Source organism: Manis pentadactyla, chromosome 6 (assembly GCF_030020395.1).
Source record: "Manis pentadactyla isolate mManPen7 chromosome 6, mManPen7.hap1, whole genome shotgun sequence".
Classification (NCBI taxonomy): Eukaryota; Metazoa; Chordata; class Mammalia; order Pholidota; family Manidae; genus Manis; species Manis pentadactyla.
This window is the reverse complement of record NC_080024.1, coordinates 6,116,090-6,137,598: the sequence shown is the minus strand read 5'-3', so window position 1 is coordinate 6,137,598 and position 21,509 is coordinate 6,116,090. Positions and strand designations below refer to the sequence as shown.

General features: G+C 43.0%; 1 protein-coding gene and 1 long non-coding RNA gene across 2 annotated transcripts in view; one reads left to right on the top strand and one right to left on the bottom strand.

Annotated features, from left to right (window-relative positions):
- The window catches only part of LOC118917171 (uncharacterized), a 93,134-nt gene that overhangs the window by 5,621 nt on the left and 66,004 nt on the right, over positions 1-21,509 (bottom strand). Inside the window, exons 4-5 of the long non-coding RNA XR_008998133.1 lie at positions 6,072-6,157; positions 4,993-5,065 (exon numbers count right to left, since the gene is read on the bottom strand). This is a non-coding gene — a long non-coding RNA (uncharacterized LOC118917171). The remainder of the gene's footprint in view (positions 1-4,992; positions 5,066-6,071; positions 6,158-21,509) is intronic.
- On the top strand, positions 18,294-19,305 carry LOC130684033 (UDP-glucuronosyltransferase 1A1-like). Its single transcript, XM_057503412.1, has one exon. It carries the CDS (start codon positions 18,294-18,296, stop codon positions 19,167-19,169), a length of 876 nt encoding a protein of 291 aa, XP_057359395.1. The 3' UTR covers positions 19,170-19,305.

The following is a 21,509-nucleotide window of genomic DNA, read 5'->3' as shown; positions in this document are numbered from 1 at the left end:
TGCCCTAAGTCAGGAGTCTGGGTCTCACAGGCTGCACTCAAGGTGTCACCTGGGCCACCTCCTTTCTGGAGCTTGGTTCTCTTCCACGCTTCTGTGGTCATTGGCAGGGTCCAGTTCTCCCTGTGGTTGTAGGACTGAGATCCTCCACTCCTTGTCACGTGGCTCTCTCCATAGGTAGTTTATGTCATGGCTGATCACTTTTCAAGACCAGCAGGAGAACGTCTCTCTCCAGTCTTCAAAGGTGGAGTCTTCTCTGACATACTGAGGTCATGGCGGTGGCTCCCCGTCAGCTCTGCTGACGCGGTCCAGCCGCGCCGAGTCGAGCAGGTCCTCAAGTGCTGAAGGGGGGCAAAGAAAACAAAGAAAGACAGAAAGAACTGGGAGGGCTGACGCTCCTGCATGCCGCCAGCAAAGCTTTACTGGGTACCAGGGTATTTATACAGCAAAGAGATACATGATTCCAGAAAATAGCCTTATCTAATAAACAGCCAAGCACAATATTGACGTCAGCGGCAGCAGGGCAAAGTTAAGAACAATAAGGCTCCTTCAGTTCCTCATGGAATGCGTAAACAGGATGTTTTTTGGGGCCAAGGCCGCTCCCTGCCACATCAGCGATGTTCTTTGTTCTCCACTTCCCACACACCAGAAGCAGGGGTGGTGTTTTCACACATCCTCAAGGACTCCCTATTTTCAGAGTGAGGAATCTTGGCTCGTCCTCGAGGACAAGATATGTTTTTGTGGGCAGACAACTACCAAGGACGGCACCGGCCGCTCCCAAGCTTGTGCCTTCCCGTGCTGCGTTCAGACCTGGGGGAAGGGGCTTTCCCATTCTGCCTGCAAACATGTGAGAAGACAAAGGCCATCCCCTACACTCTGCCCTAGTCCATTGGTTCTCACCACATCTTAGGCTCTGTCCACCCTCAAGGGGAGGCGATTATACAGGGCATGACTCATTGGGGTCCTCTTAGGGTGTGACAACACACCAGCTACTTTACAAATACTGTTTATCTCAAAAGAGCTTGAGGAATAGATGGAAGAAACTGCAGTAGACTCAAATGGGGACCTGGCAGAGGCAACAGAGGACCTGGGACCTCTGGAACGATGACAGAGGTGAGAGAGTCACCCCTTCCCCACATTCCTGCCCCGTCTGGGCCTCCAACTCCTGGAGGGCAAGTCCTAGCTGTCAACTGAGGTCTCAGTGCCTCCATCTGTACAGTGGACAGGAAGGTCCATGACCAATCACATCTCTGGCACAGCTAGAACTGCACAGGGGTCGGGGGGACCCGGGCACAGCAGCACTTCCTGTGATGCTCATCTCAGCTCCGCACCTGCACCACCTTTCCCTCAGGTACTTTCCAACAAGTCACAAACATCCTCGACATCATGGACAGCGAGTCAACAGACAGGCATAGCTGGGGCTGGTTCTGACATGCGGAAAGCACTGGCCTCTGTGATCATCACGGAGAAGGCCACTACCAAGCCCTCTGTGATGAATGCTCTCATCTGCCGCCTGCAGGTGCCCAAGGTAGGGCCTCCTCACCTTCAGCTGTGCCTCTGAGACTTGCCATGGGGCTCCTTGCGTCCATCCCATCAGGACACACGAGTGACTATCACAGGCACCAGGCTTGGTGCTGGGGTATAGAGCTGGGCAAGACCATGAGTTTCTATCTTTCTGAGGACCAACTGGGGCCTGGGGCTTTCTCAATTTTGCAAAGCTCCTCTATATTCTGATCCAGTGGGCTTGGGAGCCATCATCCCAGGGCATCTGAGCTGAGTTCCAAGGATAATGAGCAGGAGTGAAGTAGGTGGACATGGAGCAGCAAAGACACCCCAGACCCAGAGCACAGAGATGCGTGGCCAGTGAGACTTCTTAGCTGTGGTAGGGGGCTGGGCTAGAGGGCAGTGAAGGGGGTATTGGATGTGTAATGGAACTGGGGTGGGCCTTGCGTGACTGGGCCGAGTTTGGACAGGAGCATCAGGATCTCCTAGAAGACTTATTAAAACGCAGACTGCTGCTGGGCTCCAGCCCGAGAGGTTCTGACTCAGTAGGTCTGTGGTGGGACCTGAGAACTGTTTATTCTGTCTCTAGTTGTTCTTTACTGCTGATAACAAGTCCTTTGTTGGACATATGTAATGCCGGTGTCTTCTCTCAGTGTCCATCTCATTTTTTCACTCTCCTAAGAGTGCCTTTTGAAGAAAAGAGGTCCTTAACTTTAATATAGTTCAATTTATAGGTTTTTTGGCTATATGATCAACGCCCTTTCTGTCCTGTTTCAGAAATCTTTGACTGCTCCAAAGTCATGACGATGTCCTCTTCTGTTTCCTTCTAAGTGTGCTTACATTATGTGTCACAGATGGATCCGCAATGTATCCAGGGTGATTTTTTATCTTTGGTACAAGAGAGGAGTCGAGATACATTTTCCCCTATGATCCCCTAATTGATCCAGTAAAATTTATTGAAGAGTTTATTAACCTCCCAATTCCTTGTCTGTCATGTCACTTTTATCACAAATCAAATGACTGTCTACGTGTGGTCTGTTTCTGGACTTCATTCTACTCCATCTGTCTGTCTGTCCGTCCTTTCCTGTATCCAACTACCCCCCCTTCATTACAGCTGCGTAGCTGGTGAAGCTGGCAGTTGGTCACCTAGTTCTCTTCTTGCCTCGCCTGTCCTTGCTGAGCAGCAGGCCTGGCAGGTCCTTGCACCATGCATCTTGAAGACCTTTGCGGATTTTAAGGAAGAAGTGGAATTATCAAGAATTGAATTTTTGAAAGTTGGTCTGGGTCACAGTGCAGCATAGAAGGGTGGTCAGACCGGGTGGGCAGCTGTCGCTGAAGTCATGAAAGTTGTGACAGTAGCTGTGGGAAGAACGGGTTACCTGGAGTTACAAGGAGTCGGGCCCCACTCTCCCCACCCTGTGCTCCCTGCTCTCTCTACCCCAGCTGCTCTGGCCTTGTCTCAGCCCCACTTGCTTCCATGCTCCCACCTGCCACTGGGCCTTTGCACATGTGATTCCACCTACCTGACATTCTCTACCCATTTGAGTGAGCATTTGAACACATGACTTATTACAAATGATTTTACGTGGAAGTTCCCACAGCAGGAAGCATAAGATAAGCTCAGTCAGCTTCAGTGTATATAGGTTTGTTTTCACTTGGCTATTAATGTCTTATTTGACATAAGTTTCCTAGTCATCACATTGGTTAGATATAAGAAATAAGTCTGTATAAAATAAGACAAATATGAGTGAATTTAGGATAGTATACAAGTAAGAGGACAGTCTAGTATCTTTTAGATTGTAGCATGTATACCACGAATTCAAAGAATATGTACACTACTAATTTTATGAAATCAAGGTACATACAGGCTATGAATTTTAGCTTTCTATGAGGCAACAAAACAAAACCTTTCCATAAAGGTTTTATAAACCTACAAACTCTATGACTGACCCTGATTTCCTTCTGCTGATGAAATTTAAGGATAAGAAAAAACAACTTCCACATGTAGATCAAATAGGATTTCCGTCTTTAATTAAATTAAAGCAACTACTGAGAGTTACAGAAGGAAAGTATTCTGAAGAATAATCAATCTTCCGTTCTCAAACTCTTCACAGACTGCACACAGCCTTATTATATATAATGCATCCTTCCATGAGAAAATAAAATCAGCAACTGTATAGTAGTTCAAAACCTCTGGATAATTTAGGACTATGATTATAAACTACACAGAAGAAATTATATGGAAAAATCTAGGTAAAGGAATGTAATTTAGTGAGGGCCTTGGCTAAGAGAAAGTGTAAGAGGCAAAAGGATGAATCGTGATTCCCGTCTCAGTGTCGTCTTCACAACAAATTCTCTGAAGACTTTATTTCTATAGGAATTTCATAGGAAAAAAGACAGTATATGAAAAAGCCTAAATAACGTGTAACCAAATTGACACAAATGATAATCAGAACTCAAATACAGGGTATTATTACTGAATGACTGGATAAGAAGGGGGTTCGAGCTTTGAGAATGATGCATCAAATGGATTCCATGAACTCAGCAGTACTGTGAAAATAAAACAAATGAAAATACCTCACAAAAAACATACCTCACACCAAAGGAAAACCATGTCCTACAACTTACACTCAGATTAACTGTGGTAATTTTGTCCTATAAAACAATCACCTCTTCAAATGGAAAACATGGTGAGAAGTTTGATAATCTAACTCAATTAAAATATTATTGGAGAATTATCTTGCTTTCTTATCTTTCTCAAAACTTAGAATACCAAAATGTAATAGTCAAATATACATGCAAAATGACCCTACAATTAAGATAATTGCTGGTACCAAATGTTGTTTCTAAGTTCTGCAATAAAACAGTCTCCCAGACATTTAATAGTATGTCACTTGGTAAATGAAAGTGTCCACAAAGTAACAGCAGTGAGAAGACCTAAAAATTATGCTAGTGAAGAGTCTGGCTGAAAGAAACAAAAATATGGATCATTTTGATCCAACACTAATTTTATTACAAGTTCCTACAGAGGTGAATAAAATGCTGACACCACCACACAAAAATTCATTGAGCTGGCAATAGGCAAAGCATGATGTCAGCCTCCAGTATCACCATCCACATTACCACACAGCATGAACGTTCAATGCTTGAACCTCTTAGACTTTATGGCTAACATTACAGTAAAAACAAAAACCTTAGGCATGAGGCATCATTAGACATAGATGAGTTTAGTTTGGCATGGTTTGGCTCAAATTAATCTAGTACTTTAACAAATTCCTGGAAAAACATGAAAAAATGCAAGCTTACATTACAATTTCCTAAATGTGCTACTTTCTGCACCAAACAGACCCATATAAATAAGTCTTAGTCAACTCCAACTAATATTCAAGTAAATAACACCACTTACCCCTACCCCCTGCACTCCCACAAAGTGCAGGCTGACAGGAGACACGGACACACACACATGCACACACCCATGTGGTAAGTCCTTACCTTCATGGCAGGGATTTCTTCAAGCAGTCGTCATGCTCGTCTCTGGCTTTTTAACAGTGCATCTTCAGTGCCCCTGCAGAGAAAACAATATGTAGCCAAGAAAAGCATTTCTCATAGACTCATGTCAAATGAAAAATTTCTTCATTTCTTTTAAAAAGGTACAATAAATCTCTAAATAACACTCTGTCATCCTGTACTGTCCTCAACAAACTCAATTCCATCAACAAACTCAAGTATTTGGCAAAAAGAAGCATTGTCCCAGCATTATATTAATGACTATTAACATTAACAGTTTGCCTTCTATTCCTTAATAGGATGGCCAAATAATATTTTTTAATTAACAGATTAATAACACTTTGTTTTAACATTATACAAATTTCATAAGCTATAATTAAAGGTGGAATTAAATTTTATTAAATGAAAACTTGTTCTCTGGAATTAACGGAGTTTCTAAGTTAAAAATCTGAGTATACTGGAGAGGAAGGCTATCTTCTGAAATATTTATTAAGAAGGAACAAGAAGTTAATCAGGAATAAAACACATCTTAAAGCATAAAAACTATACATAGCATATTTTTCCTCTAATACTAGTGAAACTAAAATTACAAAGTACATTTTCAAAAGAATTAGGTTGAACACGTTTTCATAAGCACTTCCACAAGACACTGAAAATTTAAAATTAATCACCAATTCAAGGAATAAAGTGATATAAAATCATTGTAACTGATCCAAATTATTAGTACATTTGTTAAACTATAGCAAAATCTTAAAGGAACTTCCAATAACATAAAACATATAAACAACCCCAAAGGGCTTTCATTCTAAAAAGACAGAAAGGAGAGTTTGGGAAAAAATCAGAAGAGTTCGTCACATATTTTAATGTAAATAAGGCCCAAACCATGTAATCCCATGTGACCCAGCACATTTTATCTCTCATCCTCTCCACACATAAAACAAAGTGCTATCTGAGTAAGATACTTAACTATTCCTCTAGGTCCCACCCTTCACTTGTGTAAATACTGAATAAAAACAACTTTCCACATTTTATTAGTCCCGGGACCATCAGGTGAACTGGCTTACTTTTTGGACTCCAGTCGGCTCACACTTCTGACAAGTTTTCAGATAAAAACTCGGATTCTCTTCACTTCTTTTCTTATCTTCACGACCTGTGAGGAATAAAGCAAAAATTAGGGAGGCTCTTAATTCATGAAGAAACATACTTTGTTTTGAGTCTTATTATAGGTTAACAACTGAACCAAATTTTTGTTTAACTATATTCAGTTTGATGAAATCAAACCTCTTGCATAATCAGCAAAGGAATAAATCAACATTCTAAAAACATGTCTGAGGATTTAAGAGAAATAAGTTGTGATTTTTAAAAAGGTCACAGCATTCCCTGTGGTTAGTACATCGATATCACCAGTACATCCTGTTCCCGGATCATCATAAACGATGAGTTCCCTGAGGTCAGAGACCATCATGCTCATCTTCGAGTCCTTGTGCTTTAGAAGAGAACTTCACCCATAATGGGCGACATTTAATTTCCTGAAGGAGTGTTTGTAACAACAATAGCAAATATGCCAAAGATTGCATTGTATTTACTTATAGAGCACCTCTGCATTTATTTTTGGTAATATATTATTTCAAGCATAACTTTAAAAGAAACACCAAAAACACAAGGACATACACACACCAGCTACATGCTTTCAATCATCCCATTAGAGAACAACGTTGAACTCTAGAACAAAAAAAATAGAACTATTGCCAAAGAGATGGAGACATTATAATGATAAAGAACTCCGTATTACGGCAGTGCTTACTACGAGAAGGGATGCTGTCACTTTGAGTTTATGTTCCTCTGTCATTGTTAGGAGCCATAGATCTTATAATTCTTCCTGTGATGTCCTTCTCCTTCTCCACGTGAGGAACTACATAAACTTTGGTTCAGATATAATCTCTCCTGTGAAACCTTCAATGATTTCTTCAGCTGAAACATAACCTGTTCTCCCTGAGGTTCCCACCATACTTGGAAGGTAGGATGTCACTGTACTGTCACTGACTGCACGTGTAAGGCTGCTTCTTCTATAGTCTGACCTCCTCTCAGAGGACAGGGCCTTGCAGTATTTACACAGTGTTTTCTGTGCCTTGCAAGAGAGCCTGGCACACACAAGCCCTCCAATTCTTCTCACCAAAATAGTGTTATCAACCTCATCCTGTTTCTTCAAGGCTCTTGGATTTAGCCTTAACAGCTTCTCTTATCTCCTATTAGAATCATTCATCCCTTATCCACTGAAGATACTGGCAACCAATTTACAATTTCTCTCCATCCTACGTTTTGCCATCACTCTGGGTGAGGTAGATGTCCACTTGAATAACCCATCTGATACTACATCCTCACTTCTTGACTTCCTCTTTTCTAATGACCTAATCTTTTCCATCTCAGCCACCCACAATTCCAAGGTCACACTGTAGCCCTTGTCATCACTAATAACGACTCCATTTCTAAAATCATGAATTCAAATACTCCACAATGAGATCACAACTTCCATCAGCTTGCTTATTCAACTTCATCCACCACAACGGTCTGTCACTTCACTGAAACCACCAGTTCACTGACCCCTTTCACCTTCTCTCAAATAGTTAGGCCTTTTCATTTTCTTTGATCCAGTTTGCGTACATGATCAACACTTGCCAATACCTTAAACTCCCTCTGGTTAATCCTGGATGAAAGCAACATTCTGAGTCTTTTCTCACAGCACTCCAGTAGGCAGGAAATACTTGACATTCTACGATAAATCCCCCAGGGCTAACCTTGACTGGCCTCTCTACACTTCCCAGCAACTCTACTGTACTTTCTTGGTCAATACACTCTACAACGACTATTTTAAACCTTCGCGTGCTTTCCTAAAACATCTGACCTTCTTCCTCTTTTTTTCAATTTCATGGAGAAAATAAATATCACATAGGAACCATCATTTTTTATTACCACAAATACAAATTTGCTTGCATCCTCATCCTCTATTAATAAATAAAGTTATAAGGAATACACCTATGGGGGATCACGGGAAGATGGTGGCATGAGTAGTTCAGAGGAAATCTCCTCCCCAAACATATATATTTATGAAAATACAATAAATACAAATATTCCTAAAAGAGACACCAGTGGATGCAGTATAACAGCCAGGATACATCTACATCTGTGAGAACTCAACATCACACGAATGGGGTAAGATACAAACCACAGCCAGGCGGGACCTGAATGCTCCCCCACCCCAGAACCCGGCGGGGATATAGGAGTCAGAACAGGGAAGGAGTGAAAGTCCAGGACTGCTAAACAACCAGCTCTAGTAACCTGCACCCAGAGCGCAGACACAAGGTGCACAGGGTGCTGGACATTATAGAAATGGAAAAGCAAAACCTGTGGCAGGTCCCCGCAACCAGCGCCCCTGAGACAAAAGAAAAGCGACTGCTTTCTGCAAGTCTTAAAGAGACAGGGACCCCATAGCTTGAAGAAGTCATCCCGGCACAGTTAGCCAGCAACTTGGAATCCCGGGGAATCTTAGGCACCCTAAAACCTGGGGATGCAGAGCAGCTCTGAAGCCCCTCATGGCACTAAGCAGCCTGCCAGTCATTCCTCAAACTGGCACAGACTCCGACATTCCAGCCCAGTAGTGGGAGAGTGGCAGCGTGTGTCAGGGCGGCAGCACCAGAAGGGACTGGGAGCAGATTGTGTGTGCCAACGGTGCCAGAGGGGAACAGGAGAGGCTTATGCGAGCCTGCAGCGTTGGCGACTGAACAGCCCGGGTGTGGCTCACGGGCACCGGCAGCAGTTTAACCAGAGGAGCACAGTAGAGGCCCGTGCGGGCGAGCCCTGCACGCACCTGCAGCAGAGCCAGAAGGAGCAGGCATGCTCCCAGCAGCTGACTGGAATCCCAGTCCAATGCACAGCCACCTGGGCCAGACCCGAAGGCCACTAATGGCACACAGCTGCCTAGCAGGGATGCCGCTATCACGGAGTAGTGCACCTGGAGTGCTGCCACTCCCCACAGGGCTCTGCACTGCTCTGCTGGAGACACCGCACACAGCAGCTTATGGGACTAACCTAGTGGCTGCCCCAGGAGTACAGGTAACCAACACAGGCAGCGGAGAAGGGCAAGGCATCCAGCAAGCAGGAAAGGACTTTCTTCTCCCAGCTGACACACCCACAACCTGCCTACAACCACTGCGATCACCATGAAAAGGCAAAAAATTTTGTCCAGTCCAAGATAGTTCAGACAACACCTGAGAGAGGATCTGCAGAGACAGACCTAACCAGTCCCCCTGAAAAAGAATTCAAAATAAAAATCATAAGCATGCTAACAGAGCTGCAGAGAAATATGCAAGAGGTAAGGGATGAAGTCTGGAGGGAGATTACAGATGTCTGGAGGGAGATTACAGAAGTGAAACAAATTCTTGAAGGATTTATGAGAAGAATGGATATGATGCAGGAGGCCATTGATGGAATAGAAACCAGAGAACAGGAATGCATAGAAGCTGATGCAGAGAGAGATAAAAGGATCTCCAGGAATGAAGGAATATTAAGAGAACTGTGTGACCAATCCAAAAGGAACAATATCTGCATTATAGGGGTGCCAGAAGAAGAAGAGAGTAAAACAAAAAGGGATAGAAAGTGTCTTTGAAGAAATAATTGGTGAGAGCTTCCCCAAATTGGGGGAGGAAATAGTTGCTCAGTCTACGGAGTCACACAGAACTACCAAGAGTCGGGACCCAAAGACAACAACACGAAGACACATAATAATTAAAATGGCAAAGATCAAGGACAAGGACAGAGTATTAAAAGCAGCCAGAGAGAGGAAAAAGGTCACCTACAAAGGAAAACCCATCAGGCTATCATCAGACTTCTCAACAGAAACCTTATAGGGCAGAAGAGAATGGCATGATATATTTAATGCAATGAAACAGAAGGGTCTCGAACCAAGGATACTGTATCCAGCACGATTATCATTTAAATATGAAGGAGGGATTAAACAATTCCCAGACAAGCAAAAATTGAGGGAATATGCCTCCCACAAACCACCTCTACAGGGTATCTTAGAGGGACTGCTCTAGATGGGAGCACTCCTAAAAAGAGTACAGAAAAAAACACCCAACATATGAAGAATGGAGGAGGAGGAATAAGAAGGGAGAGAAATAATCATCAGACTGTGTTTATAATAGCTCAATAAGAGAGTTAAGTCAGACAGTAAGGTAGTAAAGAAGCTAACCTTGAACCATTGGTAACCACGAATCTAAAGCCTGCAATGGCAATAAGTACATATCTTTCAATAATCACCCTTAATGTAAATGGACTGAATGCACCAATCAAAAGACACAGAGTAATAGAATGGATAAAAAAGCAAGACCCATCTATATGCTGCTTACAAGAGACTCACTTCAAATCCAAAGATATGCACAGATTAAAAGTCAAGGGATGGAAAAAGATATTTCATGCAAACAACAGAGAGAAAAAAGCAGGTGTTGCAATACTAGTATCAGACAAAATAGACTTCAAAACAAAGAAAGTAACCAGAGATAAAGAAGGACATTACATAATGATAAAGGGCTGAGTCCAACAAGAGGACATAACCATTATAAACATATATGCACCCAATACAGGAGCACCAATATATGTGAAACAAATACTAACAGAGTTAAAGGAGGAAATAGACTGCAATGCATTCCTTTTAGGAGACTTCAACACACCACTCACTACAAAGGACAGATCCACCAGACAGAAAATAAGTAAGGACAAAGAGGCGCTGAACAACACACTAGAACAGATGGACCTAATAGACATCTATAGAACTCTACATCCAAAAGCAACAGGATACACATTCTTCTCAAGTGCACATGGAACATTCTGCAGAACAGACCACATACTAGGCCACAAAAAGAGTCTCAGTAAATTTAAAAAGACTGAAATCCTACCAGCCAACTTTTCAGACCACAAAGGTATAAAACTAGAAATAAATTGTACAAAGAAAGCAAAAAGGCTCACAAACACATGGAGGCTTAACAACATGCTCCTAAATAATCAATGGATCAACAACCAAATTAAAATGGAGATCCAGCAATATATGGAAACAAATGACAACAACAACACAAAACCCCAACTACTGTGGGATGAAGCAAAAGCAGTCTTAAGAGGAAAGTATATAGCAATCCAGGCATATTTAAAGAAGGAAGAACAATCCCAAATGAAGAGTCTAACGTCACAATTATTGAAATTGGATTATTGGAAAAAGAAGAACAAATGAGGCCTAAGGTCAGCAGACGGAGGGACATAATAAAGATCGGAGAAGAAATAAATAAAATTGAGAAGAATAACAGAATAGAAAAAAATCAATGAAACCAAGAGCTGGTTCTTCAAGAAAATAAACAAAATAGATAAGCCTCTAGCCAGACTTATTAAGAGAAAAAGAGAGTCAACACACATCAACAGAACCAGAAACGAGAAAGGAAAAATCACGACGGACCCCACAGAAATACAAAGAATTATTAGAGACTACTATGAAAACCTATATGCTAACAAGCTGGAAAACCTAGGAGAAATGGACAACTTCCTAGAAAAATACAACCTTCCAAGACTGACCCAGAAAGAAACAGAACATCTAAACAGACCAATTTCCAGCAACAAAATTGAATCAGTAATCAAAAAACTACCCAAGAACAAAACCCCCGGGCCAGATGGATTTACCTCGGAATGTTATCATTTACAAGTCTTGTAAGGATCTGCTGTATAACAAGAACTTGATCAGGCACCTGAATGACACTTCCTTTGATGTGGTTTAACCGATCCTCTGTTCCCATGTGGGGCATTGCTGGCTAAGTACTTATCAATTCCTGCTGTGTATTTTTTGCATGTCATTCCATGTGAATTAGATTTTGAGGGCACATAGTGCCCAAACCCTTACTCATACGTTCCTAGGTTTTTAACACAAAATTCAGACCACATGACATTCCTGCAAAGGGTAAAGAACATGCTCTACCCTCTGGCCCTGATACACACTTGCCAATTTTCTTATGGTCCTTTTTCAAGCCTTGCTTCTGAAATTCTTCAAAGAGAGGTGTTGCTGGTGGATGTTCTCGGCTCTGCATCGGTGTGGCTGTTCAGAGCCGACTTCATGTTCGACTACCCCAGGCCAATCATGCCGAACATGGCCTTCATTGGGGGCATAAACTGTGCCAACAGGAAGCCATTATCTCAGGTCTGTATCAGTTCCAATCAGTGTTCCAGGGGGGACACATTTTCTTTAAACCTTACTTCCAGGTGCATACATATCTACCAATCTTTGTACAGATTTCTACTTTTTATTATGCTTCTAACTATCTTTGATAAGTTGTTAAAGGGCCTCCAGTGGTGGAGTAAAGCTCTGCTTTGGTCACCAAGCAAAATGAGACGCACAAGTGAGGGTCAATGACAGGGCCGACAAGCAAGGGTGTCATTCAACCAAGATCGTCCCTTTTGTAAAGGCACTGTCTTCTCGGCTGTGCACTTTCCTCCAGTTGTGCAGCTGCAGAGAAATTGAACTGGGAACTGATCCAATGGGGTGTTTTGCTCGTGGGTGTTCATTAGATGGATAGAGGAACTAGCGCATTGCATTTGTTGACATGATAGTTGTTAGCGGTCCTATCTCAGAAGGAGGTAAGGTATGAACACAGGAGACACAAACAGCCAAAGGAAGCGGAAGTTTCAGAGATCAAAAAACTAAGTGCAAGGGAGACCATGCTGGGGAACATGGGAGCTCTGTGATGGGAGAAAGAAATAATTGAGTCCAGTTTTCCAGAGATGAGCTGCGCTGACAAGACATTTTCTGACCAAGAGTCAGTGTCTGGTGTGTAATATGGGGACGTCCCAGGGATGGACTGCGTTATCACATGGCTCTTCTCCTTCGGATGCTGAAGTCATCGAAGGAGAGTGGAAGGGCTTAGGGAAGAGATGACACTATGAGCCTGTAAACCCAGTCAATGTGGGAACAGCGATGAAATCAGTCTAAAAGGTGACAGGCTCCTTAGAAGGGGCTGATATTAGCACCAAACCCACCCAACCCCACCGTAAGCTTCCATGGTAGGAAATAGCATCAGAGGCAGCTTTTAACCCTGAATATTTGGGTTTAATTGAAATAGGCCTTTTGGGAGCTGTTTTCTTTATCCACTGAGTTAGCCATCTTTTTTTGCCTATTTATGCTGTGTTCACTTAGTACTAACTTTTGTGACTGTAGATCTTTTATAGTTTTTGTACTTTTACTTCAGTATACCTCTTTGTATTAATGTGAATATTACTGCAAAGGACTCTACCATCACATTTCTTTTTGCCAAAGCCACAAGGACTCAATTCTACTTGGTTTTCTTTTTACTTCATGCAATACATTTATTCACTTGTAAAATATATATGTTCTATTAGATTTATAAAAATTGAATAGGAAGTCATTTAAAGAGGAATTTTTGCTCTTTTAAGTTTTTCTACATGAATATATTATGCAGTTAACTGCATTGGTTCAAATCCTCACTCCCATTTTTCTAACTGAATGACCAGAATTAGGTGACCTAATCATTTTGGCCTCAATATTGTCAATATGAACACACAATGAATATTATCTATTATGATTATTTAAAAGGTGCCCAGCAGGACAAGATATGTCATCTGGAGACCTTTAGATATGCTTATACCAGTTTTTTTGGTACATGAACATCATTTACACTTAAATTCTCAAGTATTATACACTATAGGTGAACTGTTATCATTTTCCACTAAACTCTTTATCACTTTGAGATTTTGTCATTCTTTATATTTTGGTTTGGTGTACTCTTATGTGTGACTCCTCTAGTTTATGGAAATTCTCTACAAATAGGAAAGATCAAAGTTAGAGGCTTTTTACTCTGTTGATTTTTTAAATACACAAATTAAAAATTTTTTTTTAAATTTTATTAAGTCCAATTTGTCTCTTTTATAAGCTGTACTTTTGGTGTCATATTCAAGAAATCACTTAGCAAATTCTATGTTATCAAACATCAGTCTCTGTTTTCTTCTCGTTTTATAGTTTTAGGTCTTATATTTAGGTCTTTGATCCACTTGGAGTTAATTTTTATAGATGTTGTCAGGTAGGACCCCAACTTCATTCTTCTGCATGTGGATATCTAGTTTTCCCAGCACTATTTGTTAAAAAGACTGTCTTTTTTCCATTGAGCAAAGATCATTTGACCATTTAGATGAAGTCTCTCTCTCTACTTTTAACTTAAAAACAAAACCATATAAAAGTTTCCTTACTGATGGCTTTTGATGTAAGAACTCTGTCCATTACACAGTATGTATACTTTTATTCCTAACATTTAGTGTAGCACATTCTTTTCACGTTTCCTTTTTCCCTTTTTTAAACAAGTTTTGTTCTTTGACGATAGGGGAATTCTCTGGTATTTTCTGCTTTCCTGTAATGCAGTATAGCATCTTCATCTCTGACTCTACCTGCTTCTTTCACATATAAAGACCCTTGTGATTACATCAAACCACCCAGATACTCCAAGAGAATCCTTTAATCACAGGATCCTTTATTCAATCACATCTGCAGAGTCCCTGTTGCCACATAAAATAACATAGTCACAGGTTCCAGGGATTAGGATGTGGACATTTTTCTGCCTACCACACAATGTAAACCTAAAACCAGATCTTACTCAGCACTTGGAAGATTTCCTCTTAAAGTAACAAATTTGGCACAGTGCCCGCCTCCCTGGGTCAGGCCGCCTCCCGCAAGGCTGTGGCTGGGGATTTGCCCCACTCCCTGCGGGGCGCCCTGTGGTGTCTTCAGGCAGGTGCTGAGTCCCCGCCCACCCCAAGCCCCGCCCACCCTAAGCCCCGCCCACCCGTCGCGGCCCTGATCTTCAAACCCGACTGGGAATAGAGTGAGGGCTGCCTTAGAAAATGATTCTCTTGTAGGAGGCTTTGTGTCAGGCTTACCCTGGGCCCTGCTGCAGGGAACAGCGAGGGGAGTGAGTTTAATCTGCTCCAGAGGTCAAGGACGGTCCTATCATTTATCACGGACAGTTTTCCAACTTTTTGGCCCTGGGGACCCTTTTGCTTTTGTTTATGTGGGTTGTACCTATCAGTACTTACTCCGTTAGAAATTAGAACAACCAAAAATATTCACTAGGCAATTCCCTGACAATAAATCCATTTCACAGTGACTTCAGTTATATTTTTTATGGGAAAATATTTTTTAGAATCAAAAAATTTAGTCAAGAGTGAGTTAACTTTGCATTTTTTTCTGGCTTAATAGAAGAAAGCTGGATTCTTATATCTGTGTCTGCTTTCAATCTGTTGCTATATCCCATGTCATGTCACATACTGGGATACTTGTCTGTCCACTTAGGAGAGAATGAGAGTGAAAAAGGCAAATATCACTATTACTGAAATAGTTTTGACCTTGCAAAATTCCCAGAAAAAATTCTTGGGTATCCCCGGGTGCTCTGGCCGATAGTTTGGGAACTGCTGGTCTCCTATATCAAAATGATTACAATTTGCAGGCCATGTTCATACCGCCATGGGTCAATGGGGTACAGTGGTTATTTCCACTTAGACCACTGTATCATGATCATTGTATTTTTTTTTTGGCATTTGCTAATATCTGACGTATATATATGGTGACAGAGACACTATATTCTGTGTAGGTATCAAAGCAAAGAATATAGTGTGATATGTAAGGCAACACCAGTAAAGGTCACTTAGTTCTAAGAGGAAGAAAGGGAAAGTGGACCCAAAAGAGTGCTGTAAAAACCGAGAACAAGCTGCTGACGTTACCCTGAGAGACTATCAGTCCTGGACTTGGCACTTCGTAAGCACACAATAAGCAGTAGTAGGGAGCTGATTGGTCGTAGAGTCTACTGTGTGCAAAGCACAGTGGGAAAGTCCAAAACCTACTTCAGGATGGTTAAGTGACCCAATACGACTGGAGGCAAAGGGGCAGAGGCAAGGGTCAAGCAAGTGGAGGTGCTGGAAAGGGGAAAGGCCTTGGACAGGTGGGCTGGAGCCAGTCCAGGGAGTTTGGAGAGTCAGGTCCAGGAGTCTGAATTTCACTCAGGGCCCCAGGAAGCTGCTGACCAAGGTTTCAGGGGTGGTGGTGGGGTGGGTCCACACAGGGTCAGCTGATGCAGGGAATCAGAAGGATAGGGGCTGGGGGCGTTAAACACTGAGGTCTTGAAACAGGACCGTGGCAGCTGGGCCGGAGACAGTGGTAGAATCACCCAGATTCAGCACTTGCTTGCTTGGACATGGGGCCTAGAGCAAAGGGAGAAGGGAAGTCACAAAGCACACAAAAGCGTTACTGAGTGCTTACTGTCTGCAAATCCTTGGACAGCACCTCGGCACCCTCCTTGTAAGGCAGAGCTGTGACCCCAAACTGCCCAGGTGCACAGAGGCCTCACAAAGTTTTTCAACTCTGCGTGAGGCAGGAAGGTCATTAACTCATTACCGTGGTGACTGTGTGTTTACAGCCCGTTTACTCTGTGTGATCTGCAGATGAACTCTCATGACACTGAGGCTTCAGAAGACTTATCACCCTTGGTGTTTAACTGGACTGTGAATTGCAGGATTGCAGATAAGAGCACACCAGTGAGAATAAGCGTTGCTTCCTCTTTTCTGCTCACCCAGCATGTTGGTCCTGGAGAATGGACAGCTTGTGGGATGGGGTGGGGGAGCTTCAGAATGCAGGCGTGGGAGCATATGCACGTATGTGCAGTGTGTGGAAGCACATGCAAGACAGGAGGACTGAGGAGGAGGGATGGTGGCTCCACCTACACACTCTAAGTCCCAGAATGTTCCAGAATGAGACAGGCCCTGTGACCGTGCTCCCCAGGACATCAAAGCTTTAATGTTAGCAGTTTCTCCACAACCCTCCTAACAGGTCCCCAATCACTGGGTGGCCAGCGATGTCCATGGTCAAAATATTGGGATATGTGCTTTCATTCTAGATTGTAGAGAATGGCAATGAATCTGAAAAGAGAAGTGAGATGCTCCATTTATTTCAACTGGGTAATGATGGTGGGGATCACAGTTTTGCTTTTGACTTGTAGCTGGTTGTAAATTTTGGCCCTGGCTTCAGTGCTACTGTCTGGGCCTTGCTGGAGGCCATGGGGAGTTACAGTTAAGGGCCGGGTCTCTAGGGTCTCTAGGCTCTGATACCTGGGCCGGGATCTCAGCTCCACCGCCTAGTAAGTGCAGGCCTCTGGCAAATTTCTTTGTCTCTTGGTGTCTTCATTTGTAAAATGGGAATAATAGCATTTGCCGTCACAGGGCGGTTTTAGGGGATTACAGAAGATATGTTGTGAAGCGCTTAGCACCGTCTTTGGCATAGAGTACATGCTTAGTAAATACATTTCCTCTTGTTTTTGCCCATTTTTCCCTTTGCTTCAACCAGTTTGGGAAATTCAGTCTGTAGAATTTCCCAAATGTTTTCTTTCCTGGGTCTGTGTGACGAGTACAATTTAGTTACTTTTGCTTGCTCATCTGTTTTACATTCTTATTTACCAAGTGTTCTCTCCCTGCCTCTCTGAATGGACACAGCTCTGTCCTGGGAAAGGCCTCCTGAGCATTCGTACTCAGGTGGGCTTCCTCTCCCCTCATTCTCTAACCTGCAGCATTCATTTCCTTCTTAGGATATCTCACAGCTTCTAATGTGTTTATTAGTTTAAATTGTCAATCTGACTCTCATGATGGAGCGTGAATTCTGAGAAGGAAGGGACTCATCTGTGATGCATTCTGGTGGAGCCTCCAGGCCCAGGGCTGTGCTCCACTCAATAAATATTTGCTGGCTGAATGAATGAAAAAAAATGTTGCTCTGGTCGGGCAGATCCCTGAGTGCATTGCAGAGAAGGACGTTCTTAAAGGTTTCCATGGGCCAAAGGTAGGCTTGTAATGGCATGTTCTTTTCTTTTTCTTGTTCGCTTGGCAACATTCTCTTGGTCCCTGGAAATAATGAGTTTAATGGATTCAAAGATGCTGTAGATGCTTTGCCTTCTGTTCATTCAAGAATGGGAGCCGAGGTTTTTTCAGCTGAAAAGTTTTTTCATCTGAATTATTCTTTTTGCCTATTAAGATACCCAGTGAAGCTCTGCCCTCCTTATCTCTAAAAGAAAACTTCCTGTCATCTTTAGCTGACAGCTACAGCCACGTGACATGGTCAAACAGTAACTTAGTGCATCGATTAGTGCTTGCGCCGTGGAAGGAGAAGAGGGCTCACCTCTGGTGGTGAAAGGCTTGGGAAGCAGGGCACCATGGCGGCAGGATCCCAGGGTCCACGGCTGCTGGTCCTGGGCCTGCTGCTTTGTGCACTTGGCCCCATTGTGTCCCAGGGTGGGAAGGTATTGTTGGTTCCCATGGATGGCAGCCACTGGCTGAGCTTGCTTGGGGTCCTCCAGCAGCTGCAGGAGAGGGGACATGACACAGTCGTCATAGCACCTGAGGCCTCCACGCACATTAAAGAAGGAGCGTTTTACACCTTGAAGACATACCCTGTGCCATACCAAAGGCAGGACCTGGAAGAGACTTTTACCAGTCTTGGGCATGACATTTTTGAGAATGAGCCTTTCCTGTGGCGTGTGGTCAAAACATACAAGAGAATCAAAAAGGACTCTGCTCTCCTCCTGTCCGCCTGCTCCCATTTTCTGCACAACAAGGAACTGATGGCCTCCCTGGTGGAAAGCAGCTTCGATGTCGTGCTTACAGACCCTTTCCTTCCTTGTGGGCCCATTGTCGCCCAGTACTTGGCTCTGCCTGCTGTGTTCTTCTCAAATGCCCTGCCGTGCAGCCTGGATTTTCAGGGTGCCCAGTGTCCCAACCCTCCATCCTATGTGCCCAGGTCTCTGTCCCTGAACTCAGATCGCATGACCTTCCTGCAGAGGGTGAAGAACATGCTCATCGACTTCTCACAGAATTTTCTGTGCAATGTGGCTTATTCCCCATATGAACCGCTTGCCTCAGAAGTCCTTCAGCGAGATGTGACTGTCCAGGACCTTATGAGCTCTTCATCTATCTGGATTCTCAGAGGTGACTTTGTGAAGGATTACCCCAGACCCGTGATGCCCAATATGATTTTTGTTGGTGGGATCAACTGCAACAGCCATAATCCACTCTCTCGGGTGTGTATGTAAGTGGGATCTTTACAAGTGTATATTCTTGCAAGTATTTTGGAGAGATGAACTTGCCACAGTTAAATGCTGAATGAGCAGGCTGAGATTCTCTTCTGTTAATTTCTATCTTGCAAGTCTCCTGGGTCTGATTTGTAATTTATATGTCTTTGACATCGTATTCTGGGTTTTTTCTTTGTACGGGACACATTGAGACAGTATCGTTCGGGCATTATATTTTGTGTGCTCCAGGAGATAGTAATCAGTTAAATGCCACAAGGGTTAACTGCTATAACCCTGGGTCCAGGGTTCCTTGCAGAAAACAAATATGTGCTGCTTGCACCTTGCCCTGGGTTGGGTCAGGCACGTGAGATTTCCAGATTGTTGAAATAATTATGTATAGACATTTATAGATTCTAGAAGGGAAATTTGCATTTATGGTCGAGGTTTAAGCTCCAATTTTTAGATATTCTGTTAGGAAGCTTGATCCTGCAGTATCTTCCATTCTAATAACTAAATAACCAGACAGTCAAGTACTAACACTGGGCCTGAGTCACACTCAATAGTAACGGTTATATGTTAATTTATTTCCCTACATAATTTGAAGTGCGCAAAAAGTAGCATTCACATCCTCTTCCAAATCTCAACACAGGTGACAGAGAATAGCAGAAGCGGCTCCTTCGGATGAGGAGTTGGGAAAGATTCTCTGTAGAGGTGACTTTTCAGTGGGCATTCATTTGTTTATTCTTCAACTATTGCTTGAGGATCTGCTAGTAGCCCCTGTACTTTCCAGATGCCAGTCTGATTCCTAATAAGGATCTATCATCACCCTGGGGGAACATTGAATTTTCTGCCCAGGGTGTCTCCAGTGTGATTCGTATTTTCAGTGACCATGAAAATGTCATGACAAGGAGAAACTTTGGGCGACAGGAAGTATACCAAGTGAGAAATCAGGCACTGGGTGGATGCCTCCACTAGACTGCTGCATGACCAGACCCTGACTGCGGGGCTCTGAGTCCTCCCGTTACATAGAGATCTGGTGGCCCCTGCAGATTCCCCGGCACTAAGATTCTGACCCCAGTGGCCTATTGGGCAACTGTGTGGCTGGGGTGGTCTGGTTAAGAAAGAAGGAGGTGTTGTTGATTTTCTGAAGGCAAAATGAGAAAACCTAATGTTATAGAAAACCTTTAATGATTCTTGTTAAGACAGAGGAAAAGGAAGAGGTGAAGGATTACCCAACCAAAGGGCACATCTCAGATCAAAGGGAAAAAGCTAGTCAGCATGGCCAAGGCGGAGAGGTGTTAAAGAGAAATATTTCTGGCATCATTATGGAGGACCCGAAAGAAAACAATTGTGTTTCACTTCCACTTTGAAATGTGAAGCTTTGGAGATGGTTGTGCCTAGTAGCAATTCTATTCAACATAGAAGGGCTTGTCTATAAGTCTGCATGTGTTGGAGGGGGTCACTGAGAGGTGGTGACCTCCAGCCGATCCATGAGCTGGACCTGGGCATTCAGAGGCTCCTCTCCCCACCCCCTGAGTCTCTGTCCTTGGATTGTGTGCTTTACCTGCCGTTCCCACAGTGGGAGCTGTTCTGAGGACTTAGCCTTGAGAGGAGAGCAGGTGTTGCTGGGAACGTGTGGGTGGTATACCTGACTGAGCCCAGCTAAGGCCTCTACATGATATTTAAGATTTGATGGCTGAGTTCGGGGACCTGCTGTTCTTGGGGCCACCCGAGCCAAGCCAAGACAATTATCTTGCTTATTAAAGCTGCTACCTATCAAACTGGAGAAGCCCGTCTCTTTCCTCAGTCTCTCCCAGCCCTCTGTGCATGGGGCCAATTCACAATCCAACACTGAGTTTTAAGAGTATACTCTACGTATTCTAGGTGCAATCTTTGTACCAATTATATGTCAAATAATTTTCTCCTGTTTTGTGGGTTTTCTTTTCACTTTTTTAATGATATCTTTGAAGCGCAAAATTTTAAATTTTGATCAACAACAATATATTCTTTCATTGTTGTGCTCTTGTCATAATTTTAAAAACCGTTGCCACATCGAAGGTCAAGACTTTTGCGTATGTTTTCTTGTAATATTTTGATAGTTTTGGCTCTTATATTTGGGCCTATGATCAATTCTGGGTTAACTTTTGTGTATGGTATGAGATAAGGATATAGCTTGGTTTTTATTATTTTGCACATGGATAGCCAGTTGTTTCAGTGCCATTTGTTGAAAAGACTCTTCTTTCCCCTTTGAAGTTTCTTGGGGCTCTTGTGGATAATCATTTGACTGTAAATGTGAGGGTTTATTTCTGAACTTTCAATTCCAGAAATACAATTGATTTTGCATGTTGATCTTGTACCTTG